The sequence below is a fragment of the Bidens hawaiensis genome, unplaced genomic scaffold, assembly GCF_021521415.1.
Source record: "Bidens hawaiensis isolate Kalapana, Puna unplaced genomic scaffold, B.hawaiensis_p1.1 tig00002553_1, whole genome shotgun sequence".
Classification (NCBI taxonomy): domain Eukaryota; kingdom Viridiplantae; phylum Streptophyta; class Magnoliopsida; order Asterales; family Asteraceae; genus Bidens; species Bidens hawaiensis.
Window position 1 is genome coordinate 2703628 of NW_027491139.1, and position 15391 is coordinate 2719018.

The 15391-nt window shown below is 36.6% G+C and overlaps 1 protein-coding gene and 2 pseudogenes across 2 annotated transcripts; 2 read left to right on the forward strand and 1 right to left on the reverse strand.

Moving 5' to 3' along the window:
* Positions 1-277: 277 nt before the first annotated feature.
* Positions 278-5810, forward strand: LOC143620385 (uncharacterized). The gene is made up of 15 exons (XM_077092092.1): positions 278-526; positions 603-860; positions 936-1024; positions 1115-1277; positions 1365-1475; positions 1595-2350; positions 2437-2589; positions 2663-2762; positions 2843-2937; positions 3401-3586; positions 3666-3722; positions 3802-3873; positions 4847-4945; positions 5027-5158; positions 5240-5810. Exons 1-15 carry the CDS (start codon positions 422-424, stop codon positions 5576-5578), a joined length of 2715 nt encoding a protein of 904 aa, XP_076948207.1. The 5' UTR covers positions 278-421; the 3' UTR covers positions 5579-5810.
* Positions 5811-6991: 1181 nt separating this feature from the next.
* On the forward strand, positions 6992-8804 carry LOC143620211 (uncharacterized; annotated as a pseudogene).
* Positions 8805-9634: 830 nt separating this feature from the next.
* LOC143620293 (BAG-associated GRAM protein 1-like) lies at positions 9635-14588 on the reverse strand (annotated as a pseudogene). The gene is made up of 18 exons (XR_013151316.1): positions 14427-14588; positions 14061-14096; positions 13775-13872; positions 13609-13684; positions 13139-13267; positions 13007-13053; positions 12382-12500; positions 12148-12264; positions 11711-11740; positions 11535-11634; positions 11202-11308; positions 10713-10844; positions 10539-10643; positions 10312-10458; positions 10190-10243; positions 10065-10128; positions 9926-9987; positions 9635-9856 (listed from the first exon to the last, which is right to left on the reverse strand). The product of XR_013151316.1 is annotated as a BAG-associated GRAM protein 1-like (transcript).
* Between the last annotated feature and the right edge of the window lie 803 nt (positions 14589-15391).

Below are 15391 nucleotides of genomic sequence, written 5' to 3' on the forward strand. Positions count from 1 at the left end.
ATTAGAAGAGTTTAGTATTGCTGGCATCAATATAGCTAGTAGGAAAAGAAACCATGACACTGGGTCAAACCGTTCAGTTCTATTGTTCAACTGTTTGGTTACGGATTTCAACAACTAAAAACCATTATTAACGGTTTGACTCTATTGGACCTAAAAACCATCAAAACCGGACCTCTAATAATTAATAAATCTGGTTCTTGAAAATAAGGCTGAACATGCAAACATTAGTTTCAAATACAAAAAATGAATGGGCTGACCCCAACTTGAAAACATGCACTGTTGTGCTTTCTTATTCCGGGTTCCTAATTCTATTGTCGTGGCTCTTTTCAAATGAATTCTTACTTTCTCTTTCTCTGCCAACAGCTGCAATCTATTCCCCTTCAGAATTAGGGCTTATATCTCTGCATCATAGTCTGAAATAATGGAAGCTCCTAAAAGTTTAATTGACAAGATCAACAGTCAATTCACTACGGGCTTACACTTCGCATCTCCCTTACCCTCTTTGCGCACAAACGAAATCGATTTGGTACGTTCAATCTTCATCTGTTTGTTCGCACATTCTATTATGGTATCGTTATTGATTATGTCCTTTTGGGTTTTAGGTGAGAGGCGTGTTACATATACTTCAAGGGTTTTCAAGTTGTTTGTTTAATTGGGACCGGATCGGACAGTGTTATCGTGCGAAAGATGGGTTATATGTAACTCACCTTTCTCAGACCAGTCTTCGTATGGTTTTAGATAAGTTCTTATATTCAGCCACTTGCTTGAAATTGGTAGAGATTACGCTTGCTAAGACGGAAGCGAGATTGCCTCCGCCTACTTTAAGAGCATTTACTTGTTCAATTTCTGCATGGCTTGAGGTTAGTAATGCCACATTTTGATGCATTGGCTGTTTCACTTTTATTTTGAACATTTTCCCTGTTTTCTCAAAGCAGAAGTTACGTGATCTTGCTTCGAAAGAGGAGGTAAAGATGAACCACTCCAACACTCCAACCATTTTGGGATTGGCAAGTTCTTTAACAAGGTATGCAAACATACTTGAATCTTGTGGCGAAAGTTACCATTACTCTATTGCTTTTGCTCATTACAAGTCTGATGACATTTTTATGTTTAGTCTTTGTTCTGGAGCAGAATACTTATTCCAGATAGTGCATAACGCCGTCCCCAAAGAGTACATTGAAGGTGACGCTCGTGTTTCATCAGCAGAAGTGGCCGTTCACATTCTTAACCGTCTTTATGAGAAACTTAATGATGCCTGTCTTGTGCAAGGTGGCGAGGTTGTCATATTTCTCAGTCATTTACTCGGTTTCTGTTGTCACATTTCATTTTCATCTGATTTAGGTTGCATTTGCTGGTGTTTTCAGGAAGACTCGTACAGAATGCTACTCTATATATTTGTTGGATGTTTATTGCCATATATTGAGGTTCTTGATTCCTGGATTTTTGAGGGAATATTAGATGATCCCTTTGAGGAGGTAATTTATTTTTATATATTCCACAGGGAATAATAATTTATCACTAGTCTGCTTATAGTTGGTTTATATTTTCCATTACCATGGATTAACATTTTACTCTCTCTGTTCCAAATTTGCAGATGTTCTTTTATGCTAACAAGACGATTGCGATAGATGAGGCTGAATTCTGGGAGAAGAGTTACCTCTTAAGATCCAAGAAGCCAGGCATGGCTCATGTGACACAGAAAAAGATACCACTTTCATCAAAAACTAAGGGGCAAAATGAAAGGGATCTTATGGTTTGCCCTCTGTTTCTTAAGGATATTGCAAAAGAGATATTATCAGCTGGAAAGTCATTGCAGTTGATTCAACATGTTCCTATAGCATCATCCTCATCATCATCAGCACCAGTTGGTAGGCATGATGACACCAATCAGCTAAGCTTATCAGAGATATTTTGTTTGTCATTAACAGCTCTAATTGGCCATTGTGATCACATGTCTCTATCCTTTTGGCAAAATGATAAAATTGTATCTGCAACTGAAGCCTGTCTAGGAACATCATACTCAGAAAAGATTTGGTATAAGTTTTTGGTTGATGGATTAACTGCAAAAAGAGAGAGTATTTGCTCCTTCTGTCCTGAAAATCCCACCATCACTGTCTGCCAAAAGCTTCTGCACGCAAATGCTGGCGATTGGAATTTGTTAAACTTGTCTAACAACTATGTTCTTCCTCCTTTGAATGATGAAGAATTGAGAAAAGCTATATTTGATGGGACCACTTCTAAAGGAACAAATTATGCCTATGGTTTTCCATTTGGCGATTCTGACTCACGACATGACAAAAAAGCGGTGGAAGCATTATTTCCATTTCCAACTGTTCTTCCATCTTTTAAGGTATATGTTAATATTCAGATAGCATTTTTCTTTTAACTTTATGTAGAAAGGCGATGGTTGTGGAACTCATATTAAATCTGAAACAGGAGGACCTTCTTGTTTCCGAGCTTTTATCATTTCAGAAAAATAGCACCCTCGTGTCAAAAGTTCTTAGCTGGATTCAAATTGTTGAACCAAAGTCTACTCCACTTCCTGTTGTTATTCTGCAGGAATGCCTTACTTTTTACATCAAGAAGCAGGTATATGATTCAAATGAAAGCCACTTTAATACATGGCATGCTCTAATGGTTGTATAATATAATAATGCTTCAGGTAGATAATATTGGCAGTCAGATACTGTCAAAGTTGCTACGTGACTGGAAATTAATGGACGAGCTAGGGGTATTACGTAATGTGTATTTATTAGGCTCTGGTATGTATTTCTTATCTGGAAGCTGTGTATGCTTATTGCTTTGAGAAATTCTGAAAGGTTTTCATTGTTAATGGAATCAGGTGATCTACTACAACATTTCTTGGCAGTAGTATTTAAAAAGCTGAATAAAGGAGAATCATGGGATGATGATTTTGAGCTAAACACGGTGTTACAGGTAGATGTTTGCATCTTAATACCCAAGAGCTTCCTTGTATATTCTAGTGTTTCTGTATTTGCTTGCTTTTGAGAAGCTTCTGCTTGTTTATTTCACTAAAAAGCATGTTATTAAGAAGATGCAGACATCAGTTATAAGTAGATATTTGTGAATCTGGATTTGTCTATAAAAGCTTTATTATTAACTCCAATTACCATCGGTATCATGGTCTTAATATCTGCTTTTCAAGTCTACTATATAGAAATGACTTTGTAGATATTTAGAATAAGGTTTTGGAATGTAAAAATACATGTGCTGCTGTTTGATTATATGCATCTTCTAAGTTCAGTGTTGTATATGTTTCCTAGGAGCAGCGAGTAGTCATTTAGAAACTTGGTTAGGCTGTTATTGGATAAATTTAATATCATGTTTCCATTTGAATCTCTAGATTGAGGCTGGTATACTTAATTATTAATGACTTCAGGAATCAATCAGAAACTCTGCTGATGGTACACTACTAAGCTCGCCAGATTCCTTAGTGGTGTCTTTAACAAATATGGACGGTCAACCGACTAATACATCGTCTTCACTTGTTGTGTCAAGTCCCCGTAAAGCTCGTGCACAAACATCGGGAATCAATTATCTTGACTCACTCAAATTTACATACAAGGTAGGAAATATCTTGCTGCTTCTGCATAAAGTAATTAATTAATTATCTTGTAATGTATAATTTATCATCATCATGATAGGTGTCCTGGCCACTTGAACTCATTGCAAATGCTGAAGCTTTAAACAAGTACAACCAGGTAGCTCTAGCTTTTCTTCCCTTTTTTTCTTTTTTTATACGTGTGTATGTTGGAACTAATTATTTCTGATGGTTGATAGGTGATGAATTTCTTATTAAGGGTCAAGCGTGCCAAATCTGTCCTTGATAAAGCTCGGCGATGGATGTGGAAGGTGCTACTTATACAGTCTTTTAGTTTTTCTATGATCCATTATAACTGCTGTCTAAACTAGACCAGCCCAAACGAACTCCTTTTTTTAATGTTTGGGCAATATGGGGCCTACGGGTTGAGATGGATAGAAGAGTTTAAAAACTAAGTTTCCAACAGGGTTGTAAGATAAACAAGCTAGGTGACTGGGTCAATGGGTTGTAACTTGTAAGATGGCAAGTTGGTTGATAGGTTTAAAAAAGCAAACAGCTTGCTGTCAATAGATAATATTATAAATTCGTTATTATTAATTCTATTATATTAATTGGTTAATTTTTGTCATAAATGTGCACAACATTTTCTTATTTACTTTCAAATAAACACATATATGTTAATAAATTAGCCAGGTATAATAATCAAACATTTAATTACTGTCTAACGGTCGCTTATTTAATAAACCATCGAAAGTGAACAAAATTTTTTGTTTGTTTGCTTGATAAACCTATGAAAGAAAACTAATTTTTTCGTTTAGTTAAATGAATAAACATCGACACATGTTCCGTTAATGTTTGTTTGTTTATATTCGTTCATTTGCGGTCGTTTGTTTACGTAATTGTATTATTTTGCATGTTAGTGGTACTAATTGGCCGGCCCGTCATTTACATGTTTGTGTTTGTTTTCAGTTATGTTTTATTAGAATAATAACGAACGAAGATAAGCTAACGCGAACACGTCATTTTCTTAACGAAAAAAATCGTTTGTTAAGTGTTGGTGCTTGTTCTGTTCATTTGTTCAGAAAGAGTTTTAAATGTCCGTTTTGACCCAAACCTATTTTGAGAAGAAACCTTTTTGACCTGAACCAAATTGAACCTTTTTTTTATTAAATCAGCCCGGTTTGACCCGACCTTCCTGTTTTGCTAGGCTTAGTCTAAACTACATACGTGTGAGATGGATGATATAAAGGAATGTAACTGGTTATAAGTTGGTGTATGTTTCAGGAACGAGGCAGCACAACAGTGAATCGGAAGCATAGGTGGTTGGTGGAGCAAAAACTTCTTCATTTTGTTGACGCCTTTCATCAATATGTCATGGACAGAGTAAGTAATAACCACCGCTTTACCTTACATGTTTGTTTGTTTTTTATTTTTTAGACAAATTTACGATTGGTGTGTGTGTAGGTGTATCATAGTGCATGGAGTGAGTTATGTGAAGGCATGGCAGCAGCTGGATCTCTTGATGAAGTGATTCAAGTGCATGAGGCCTACTTACTCTCTATTCAGCGCCAATGCTTTGTAGTTCCAGACAAGCTTGTCAGTAGTAACACCTTTCTTTCTGTGTTTTACAACTACATTGATTCATTGATGATTTTTGCTTTATGGGTTGGTTGACAGTGGGCACTGATAGCAAGCCGGATCAACATCATACTTGGACTGGCTTTGGACTTGTATACGGTGCAGCAGACATTAAGTAGTGGTGGAACAGTTCCTGCAGTTAGAGCTAGGTGCCACAAGGAAGTTGATCGGATTAACAAGCAGTTTGATGACTGCATAGCCTTCCTCCTCAGGGTTCTGTCTTTCAAGCTTAATGTGGGTCAGTTTCCACATTTGGCGGATTTAGTCACCAGAATCAATTACAACAACTTTTACATGACTGACACTGGAAATCTGATTAATGCCCCTGCCCCCGACTCCTCTGTTAGTTTTAAGTTGGCTAAGACCATCTCAGTTTGAATGAAGGTGTTGTAATTAAATCCATTTAACTTTTAAACAAGTTTTATAGTGTGTGCTTTGTTTTTAAACAAGTTACATGTTCTCACAATTTAAGTTTATGCTGTTGAAATGCTAATCCTTCTCTATGACCAGTTTGACTACCTAAAAGTCAACATAAAATTCATTTTGGAATATTTTTGACTCTATTTAACCAATTTCATTTTGGATTATTCTTTACCCTGTTTAACCAATTTCAACCACATGGAAGTGACAGCCTTGTTAGAATCTAAAGTTTAAACTTCTAAACATTATTTGTCAACATTTGTAAGCTACTAGACTCTTAAAAGTCGAGTATTGACACAAAATCGTAGCGATTGTGATTGTGAACGGTTGATTGGTTCTCGTGGCACTGAAAAATTGATTACGATCAATTCGTTGATTTCACAATCATCTTTGTTACAAACCAATGGGGGTTTAATCAATTCTATATTAAAAGAGGCGTCAAATGGGGGGGGGGGGGGGTTGAAACAGATTTACATGGTTTTGGTTATATGAGAGGGCGTTGTGTTCCTAAATCAACGTTATGCACTGTGGTTAAGCCAGGTGTCAGATTAACATGAAGTAAAAATAAAAGTGAGAGCTGTTTTGAAGAAAACACATGTCAAAAAATCATTTTCTTTTATAACAATAGAGAAAATGAGTAATTATGTAACTTGTTACTATTTTATATTCTAGCTATTTAACATTTCATTTTAAGCAACCTGACTTCATTTGTCGATCAAACATATCATATGATTTTATTTAATTCATTTTCACTTTTAGTTTCTTTAGACAATTGAAGACGCCAAACACCATTAAGCCATGGTGAATTCAGGGCGCCATGGCATTAGCGGGCATGAGGGGCTTGGGTTTGATGTCGGACTTCTTTCTAACCAATTAAATCACAACTCACAGTTTTTATAAAAATAAGGATATTAGTTTTTAATTTTCCCGACTTTCACCATCGGCTGATAAGACTCTCAACAATTTCTGATTTGTTACCCACCACATCCAACTTTCACCGTATTTGTTTTTGTAACTCCCCCACTAACGGAGACTAACGTCGTTAGTGGAATCCCGATTTTCCGGGGACCGGAAACAAAGAAGAGGGGGCAACACGGTTAGGGTTCCGCCGTAGCTGGCGTCCTCTGATTCAGGGTGGTTTGGACATCTACCGAAGGTGGCTGCAACAACTTCAAGGTCAAAATTAACGCAAAAAGAGGACCAATCGATAAGATGCACCCGACAATCTGGTATGATTCCGACGAGATTCCAGTAACAATGTTGGTCATTCGTTAATAAATGAGTGACAAAAACAAATAAGATACAAAGTTTTAGCGAACCCGAAACCCGACGAAATAGTAGTAAACAAATTATCAGAGTTCCTCAGCTGCTATGATTCGTCTTCTTCATCGTGTCCGAGTTCCCAGCATTAGGGCTTCTTCTTCTTCTTCTTCATATTATTATTATTCTTCAGAACCCACAAACCTATCAGACTCCTGTGATCTCATACGAACACAACAATGGCATACTCTCAAATCCACAACTCCTACACACTTCCTCCAACACCTCTACGACTCAAACGCCCCGTACGACGTCGTTCTACGCTACTTCAAATGGTCCCAACAACACTTCCATACATCCCACTCACTCCAACACTACTGCAAACTCTTATACCTCTTAGCCAATTCCAACAGGTACGATCAAATCAGATCACTTTTCGATACCCCGGTTCTTAAAAACAGTATTACCAAACACCCGTGTCGTTCGATTCTCCGTACGCTTGATTCCGTTTGCGATAACGCCTGCGCGAACTCGATTATAGTCGATTTGTTAGTATTATGTTATGTTAAGAACGAGAAGGCCGATTTAGGGGTAGAGGCTTTCGATAGAGCGGGTGATTACGGGTAAGCTGTCGGTGGGTTCGTGTAACGGGTTGATTAGGTTGTTGGTGAAAGAGGAAAGATTTCGGTGTGTCGAGTTTGTTTATAGGGAGATGTGTAAGAGACGGATTGAGGTCAATGCGGGTACGTTTAATATGGTGATCAACGGGTTGTGTAAGGCCGGGAGGTTAGGTAAGGCGGAGGATGTGTTTGAGGATATGCAGGTTAGGGGGATTGCGCCTTCGGTGGTGACGTATAATACGATTGTTGCGGGGTACTGTAAGACGGGGAAGATGTATAAAGCGGATGCCTTGATGAAGGAAATGGTTAAACGGAGCGTTTTCCCGAATAATATTACGTATAATGCGCTCATTGATGGCTTTTGCAAGGATGAAAATGTTTCTGCTGCGATGAGTCTGTTTAAGAAAATGCAGGTTGACGGGTTGAAACCGGATGTGGTCACGTATAATGTTTTGATTAATGGGCTTTGTTGTTTGGGGAAGCATGACGAAGCTCTTGCGTTGCGGGATCGAATGGTTGAGTCTGGTGTGAAACCAAGTGTTATTACTTATAATGTTGTGATGAATGGATTTTGCAAGAAGAAAATGGTGAAGGAATGTGGAGAGGTGTTTGACGATATTTTGAAGCAAGGTTTAGTTCCTAACGTGTATACGTATAATACTTTGCTTAATGCGTATCTCCAAGATGGACGTTTGGAAGAGGCGGTTAAGCTATACGAATCGATGTTAGAGGGTGGTGTTAATCCCAATGTTTCAACTTATAATTGTTTAATCGCGGGGTATAGTAGAGAGGGAGATATAGAGGCTGTTAATAGGCTTGTGGATGACATGAAGGACAGAGGTTTGAAAGCTGATGTTGTAACATATAATATACGAATAGGCGCACTTTGTAAAAAGGGGGAGTCACGAGAGGCGGCTAAGCTTTTAAACGAGATGTCTCGTGAAGGTTTGGTTCCTATTCAGCTGACGTATAATATCTTGATATCTGGTTATTGTGAGGAAGGAAACCTAAGGGCTGCACTAAATGTGATGACAAGAATGGAAAAAGAAAAGAGGCGGCCTAATGTTGCAACATATAATGTGGTGATTAAGGCTTTTTGTGAGAAGGGTAAGCTGGATCAGGCGAATGAGTTTCTTAACAAGATGCTGGAAAAGGGTTTGGTACCTAATCATATGACGTATGATATAGTTAAAGAGAAGATGATGGAGCGAGGATTTCTTCCTGATATAGATGGGCATCTCTATAACTATCCTATTACTTCTTGACCCGTACCTGATCGGTTTATATTATGGGTTAACGGGCTGGTTTGAGTTGTACTTTGGCTCTAAGGGGTCAAACTGATGAAACTTTGAAGGATGGAAAGGGTCAATCTTGTCGAAATGTTTGAAAAGCATCCAAATCGTATTCAAAATGCATAAAACCTTTCTAAATTGTGTTATTTGCGCTTTTTTTAAGCTTCATATGGCGAAGTTGAATCTCAATTTCTGATGCTGTTGGACTGCAATATGAAAGTCAAAGATGCTGGAGCCCAAGAACTTACAACCCACAGAGGTATTGAAGTCATAACCTTTGTTGTTTCAAGTAACAATGTTGTACTAGTACTGTGCTATTTTCTAAAGTCAAGGTTCATTTATATTTAGTTACCATGATTTCATTGTTACTGATATACTGGAAAAATTAAACATTTAACAAATTAAATTAATATGATGTGAAGAAATTAAAATGTTTTAACTTTTCAAAAGCAGTTAAGCTTTTTTTGTGCGGAGTCGCGTACAATGAGAGTGTCTCCTGTTCAGTTACTGCTAATTTACTTATTCTTCTGTTGTTTGTATTTATATTTGAAGTTTTCTTTGCTGGTATAAATAAATTGAAAAGTTTGTTTGTGAAATAGTTGTCATACTTGACATTTTTATGCCTTGTAGTTAATATAGCTAGTATTGTTTATTTTTCTGTCAATGTAAATAATTTTTTTCTTCTAATAGGAATGGAATACCTCTGCATAGTTAAGATCTTCTGGTTTAGTGGTCTTAACCTAGTTGGATCCTTAGGTTTGTAGTTTTCATGTTAAGGATTGACATGCAAGTATGTAACCAAAGAAATCAATTGACATATATTTAATAATTATAATGTGTAATAAATACTTTTATTTTACAAATTAGCACCCACACCTGACTGATTACATTACAGAAGGAAATGAGTTGGTATTACAAAAGCAAGCATATTAACAATTGTCTCTATTAACAAAAGAGAGTGCTTTCCTCTTCCTCTATTGTTATGGCTATGTATTAAGCGGAGGAGAAGCCGAGCTGATACATGAACGGGCCACTTGCAGCATTAGCTCGACCTCTTTCTTATACTGCATGTAAAATAACATCATTTACGCACTCACATTATAACACTAACAACTTATAAAAGAGGACTGTACCTCATTGATGGCACCAGACTTTATTTTAGATTGCATCACACACCATTTCTTGAAATGCACACCTAATACATACATAGGCAACTATAAATACTGTTTCTAGTGCTTATTTGACTCATAACCAACATACACAAGCACTTACCCACTTTAACATCAATAGTGCTTGATGATTCATCATTAGTCTCAACAGTCCATCTACAGTGGACCTGATTCATGCAACACCAATTAGGATTCACTCATTTCTAAATGCGTATTGTCAAACTGTACCTCGAAATAAGATCCAAACGGAACATCATGTGCTTGTTGTACAGTTTCAAATACCTACAAATCATACGTGCCAACTTAGCAAATAAAAACCAATTAACACGTATATCAAGCTAGCTACTCACAAGTTCCTTTTTGTCCGGCGACAGCAGAACATGCTGCCACTCTGTCATGGCAGTGTCTGGTGGGCACATAGGACTATTACACAGGGATCTAAAAGTAATTTCTCTGACTTGCCCATCATATTTGTCAGCAGAATGCCACTGCCCAATCTGTGTATAATGTATAAAAGGACAGCGCTTAACTAAGCTCGCAGGCAATGAAGAAGTTAACCATTAGCACAAAGACTTACATTAAGGTTAGTGTCCTTGCGGACTGAACGATACTCATTTATAAAGTTGGAACCGTCTTTCAATAACAACTCAAAAAATTGTTCGGCAGTCGTCGGAAAGGTGTCCTGAGATTTAAAAGGAACGAGTGTTTATCAATTATGGTTGTTAAAGGTAAAATGAGAGTTTTTCCTCACATTGTATATGCCGGTGAGAACATCCTCTTGAATAAATGGCTGATACTTTCTGGGCGCATTTTCTTCTGGAATCTTAACATGCTTCTTGCTTAGAGAGCTACTGCTGGCGCGCAACTCTGACTGCTGTTTCTCCTGCAGGTGCAAACTCACAGCTCTGAATCTGAATTTTATGTGAGTTTTGCTAATTTGTGTGATGTGGTCTTCCAGGCGATACATAAAAGAAGACTAAAACTTAGACATCATGTGTGGAAGGTGAATTTCTTTTAAACCATGCAGTTAAAGTATTTTGTAAATCATGTTTTCTTTAAACTAGTTTTATGTCATACATAAATTGTTAGCACCAACTACTGAAAGCTTCATTGTTATTCTTTAATCAAATAATTAGAAATCCTTTTAGAGATTTTTATAGAAAGAGGTATTATCAGATTGTACATGAATAGAGTGGTTATGATACAAGTCTGGCATAAAAATGATGAATATATGCCATACCTTCTTCTCAACTTCTAGCATTTTATGGTAGTTGTTTGCTGCACGCTGCAAAGTTCTTAGTGTATGATTTCTGTTCCAGAACGATGCAAACATATATCTAACTCTACCTGTAAATAAATTTTGGAAACTCACTCTCATTAGCAGACAGAAGTAACCAACCCATCTAATAAATATAACTCAAGGACCATGCTTATTTCTATTACAAACTTAAGATTCGTTTGCTCATTAGCTGTCTAGTGATGTATTTTGTATAAGATGGTTACTACAGATATATGTACGGTCTCGGACTAATAACAAGGAAATCAAAATATGACAGAAAGCATTAAAACTGACCATCTGGACTTCCCAAGGGAGGAACACCATGTCCACCAGCACCCATGCGGAGAACTATTGTTATTGCAGGATTTATGAACGCATGTTGGCTCCTCCGTATCTACAAAATTATTATTATGTGTCATACATACTACCTGTAAGATTCTATAATCAAACCTCATAAAGAGACTACAAACCTCATCTATATCACCCAATGGAATAATCACCTGTTATCACAGACAACAGAATTAATGCTTACAAAAGAGTAATAATATAACATTAAAATTAGATAAGACTACAAAAATTACATAAAAGAAAAGATGAAATAATGAACAAAAGGTAACTGTATGGCGGTGTACGCCTTGTCTAATCAACTTTTATACCCAATTATCCAACTGAAAGATATCAAACTCACTTCATAAACTGAGTACAGCATTTCCTTTCAAAATCATTTGACATAACCTCCCTAAACATGGTCTGATTTTCTGTCCTAGCTAATCGTATCATATAACTCCATGCATTTCTTACCTCACTTGTTCAGGTTTAATCGATTTGTGTCAAGAATTATCTAATCCAAAACTTAATAGTACCCACGTTTGTTTGTTTGTTTATGTGAAGAGAATCATAAGCTAACCTTTATTTGCTTTGAGAAAACATTGGAATGGAAACATATATGCCATGCAGAAAGATACATACGACCGTGATACAGAAATGACCTCTCCAGTGCACACGAAAAGCTGTTTTCAAGTACCTGAAAAATATATTATTGTCACCATCTGAACTCCTCAACTACATTTCTGGTTAGCACCAAACATATACATACTTACGTGTGTGTGTGTGTGTAAATGAAACAGTTGAAGAGATTTGCCTCATCTGGAAGAATAAATATAGTCTGCAAAGGGCCAGGTTTCTGGTGTACCACTGTTGGTCCTTGATTGTCTACTGAACCTTCTTCGAGGATTAGCACCAGCATACCCATTCAAATTCCTATCACATCATTCAGTGTCAAAACACCACCAGGTTATGCAAATACACATCATGCAATCAGAAAGTGATGATGTTTACCATCAAAGAAAAGATCCACACACATAAACATACCAGGCGCATATCTATGAATAGGAAATGTTGTGCTATTATCTACAGAACCTAAATTATCAATAGTCTCCCCAACCACATTAAAAATTCGTATTTGACTAACGCATCTCGCCATGAGTACAAAATCTATAAATAAATAAAAGAAACCATCAGGTTGAAATAACCACAAAGATGTACCGTCTTCAGTTTTGCCTGCCCGTAGTATTAAGAAACCTTGCTACTTTAATGACCACAAAGATATATGGAGTGTGTCATTATAATAAGAAATCTTAACGTCGGTACAAGCAATCATAAAGCAAAGAGCATGCATGTCACCAAAGGATATATCATGATAGAACTCTAAATCCACATAGATACTAATAACCAACAACATAAATTAGACAGGGGAAGCATGCTACCTGGAAGAACTAACAGGGAGTTTCTGTGTTTTGATATGAAGACAAACCTGTAACAGGAAAAAAAAATGACAAATCAAGACATCAGTTTTAAGTATACAATATGTCCACCAATGAGGAGAAAGATTACTCAACCTGCCCTGATGGGCTACTCAAAGTATACCATACTGCACCAGTTTGTCCTTCACTTTCAATGGGAATGCTCACTGAACCAAGAACTGCGCTTTTCCAAATTATATCCCAATCATATATTGTCGCATTAATCTGTCAAACCATGAACAATACAAAACTTACTTAATTCCAAGACATGAAGATTCAATATTATATTAGGGGCTGTTTGGTTCATTTAGATCTGAATGAGTCAGATCTAAATGAGCATCTGTCCCATTCAGCAACAACAGTAAGTCTGAATGATTCAGACATAATTTTAACCATTTAGATGTTTTTCTGTTTGGAACCAAACAGTCTGAAGTCTAAATGAATCAGATGTTTACATCTGAATGGTTCCATTCAGATGTAAACAAACAACCCCTTAGTCTAGTTGTATAATTAATTATTCTAACAGGTATATGAGTGTAACGGGTATGATTTGGATTGAAAATTACCGTTACAGGAAGTTCATCTACAGAAAAATTAAATTCTTCTCCCCACATTGGATTTCTTGAACCAGGAACCATTGAACTACAAAATAAACATATATCCACAACTATCAGGTAAAACCATAACCAACTAATAATATAACAAAATAAACACAATATTCACATAGATTACCTAAACCGCTTTTCAGTACCACAAGTGATGATTGCATAAGGATCTGACGTGCCATTAAGGTTGGCACCAATAAGATTCTTCGCTGCCAACAATTCAACCTACACAACATCCGTTTAACCACTGGTCGAAAAGTATATAACTACCATGTATAAACTGAAAGTGGATAAAATCATGAGTGACAAGTGACAAAGGATAGTCATTGTCAATCTCCATACTGATTTGAATGTCATACAAATGGTAGTAGTGAATGTGAATAGGATGGATATAATATAACACAATACAATACCTTGATAATGTAATGTGAGTTGGCATTAGGATCCCCCTTTTGGTTGTGGTTGGACCATTAATATCTACAAAATAAGTGCATGTCAAATTACAAGTGGCAATAATAATTAGTCATGTGAAATTAATAGTGACAGGACAAGAGAACAAAATCCACATCTAATTAGAAGAACAAGAATGAATATTATTGAAACTACTACTTCAATCTACAAGCCATGTGTGACTTTGACTTTGACGTAACCGTTTGTTATCAATTTTTACGTGTGTCTGGATATTAATAACTAACTTATGATGTAATTAGTGTTAAATCATGCAATCAACTAATCAATTAACCGTGAATTTATAGAATATATACGAGAAATGAAATGACCTTGTCGTGAATGACATCATGAGGCAAAGAGCGATGATGATCGGCGGAGGCATACTTAGTGAAGAAGCAGTAAGCGGCAATGATGAATAATGCGGCGGCGACGGTTACTTGGACTTCCCACCACGAAGGCACCAAATAATCAATTGAAGTTTGAGTGATCATTTCAGAATCAATAATTATAATTATAATTACAATTACAAAGCAGCGTCTTCTCTTCTCTAGTTTACTTTACATTTACACGGTGGTGGTGGTTGCCAAATAGAAATAAAAGTCAAAGTCGGCTGACGGGTAAAATATAATGAAGAAGAAGAAGAAGAAAGACGACGAAGAGGACAGCGTTGAATGCAAAGAAGAAGATTAAATTATTATTTTATAACTTTAGGGGTCTAACATTAAAATAATCACGTTTTCAGACTTTCTAACTTAAAAGCACTTGACTTTTGGATAATGGCAAAACCTCTATCACGTTGCAACCAACCCGGGACTGGACGAATAAATATTTACTTTTACATAGATTACTATGAATCCATAATAATAATAATAATAATAATAATTAACAAACAAGAATTGCCAAAAGAATATTGCACTAAAGTTGGAAAAAAGTTTGTTTGTTTTAAATTTTAATAATAAATGCTATTCTATAGGAATACAAATGCATAAGTGGGTATTTTTTAATAAACTAGAAACGAGTATGGTCAACAAAAGTCAAAACCGAGTCGGATAGGAACCGGTTCTGGTATTTGACCGGGTTTTTCGGGGTTCGGGTAGGCCTGGTTCCCGTGTCCATGTCGGTACAGGGTACGGTGTTGGTGAGAAATCTAATGCCAGGTCGTATCCACGGATATGGTAAGAATAGAAACTGAGACCGAGTCGGATCCGAAACCAGGTATTTTGTGCAACTCTATATAGGAAGATATGGTGGCCCATGGGCCTAGTATGGCTTAACCCATCATATTAAATCCTCA

What these genes read in the sequence shown, in the direction of transcription:
- LOC143620385 (XM_077092092.1), top strand. Translation starts at nt 422, where the DNA reads ATGGAAGCTCCTAAAAGTTTAATTGACAAGATCAACAGTCAATTCACT. An exon ending in TGTGTATTTATTAGGCTCTG is followed by an intron (nt 2,763 to 2,842) that starts GTATGTATTTCT and finishes TAATGGAATCAG; the next exon opens with GTGATCTACTACAACATTTC. An exon ending in CTTTAAACAAGTACAACCAG is followed by an intron (nt 3,723 to 3,801) that starts GTAGCTCTAGCT and finishes GATGGTTGATAG; the next exon opens with GTGATGAATTTCTTATTAAG.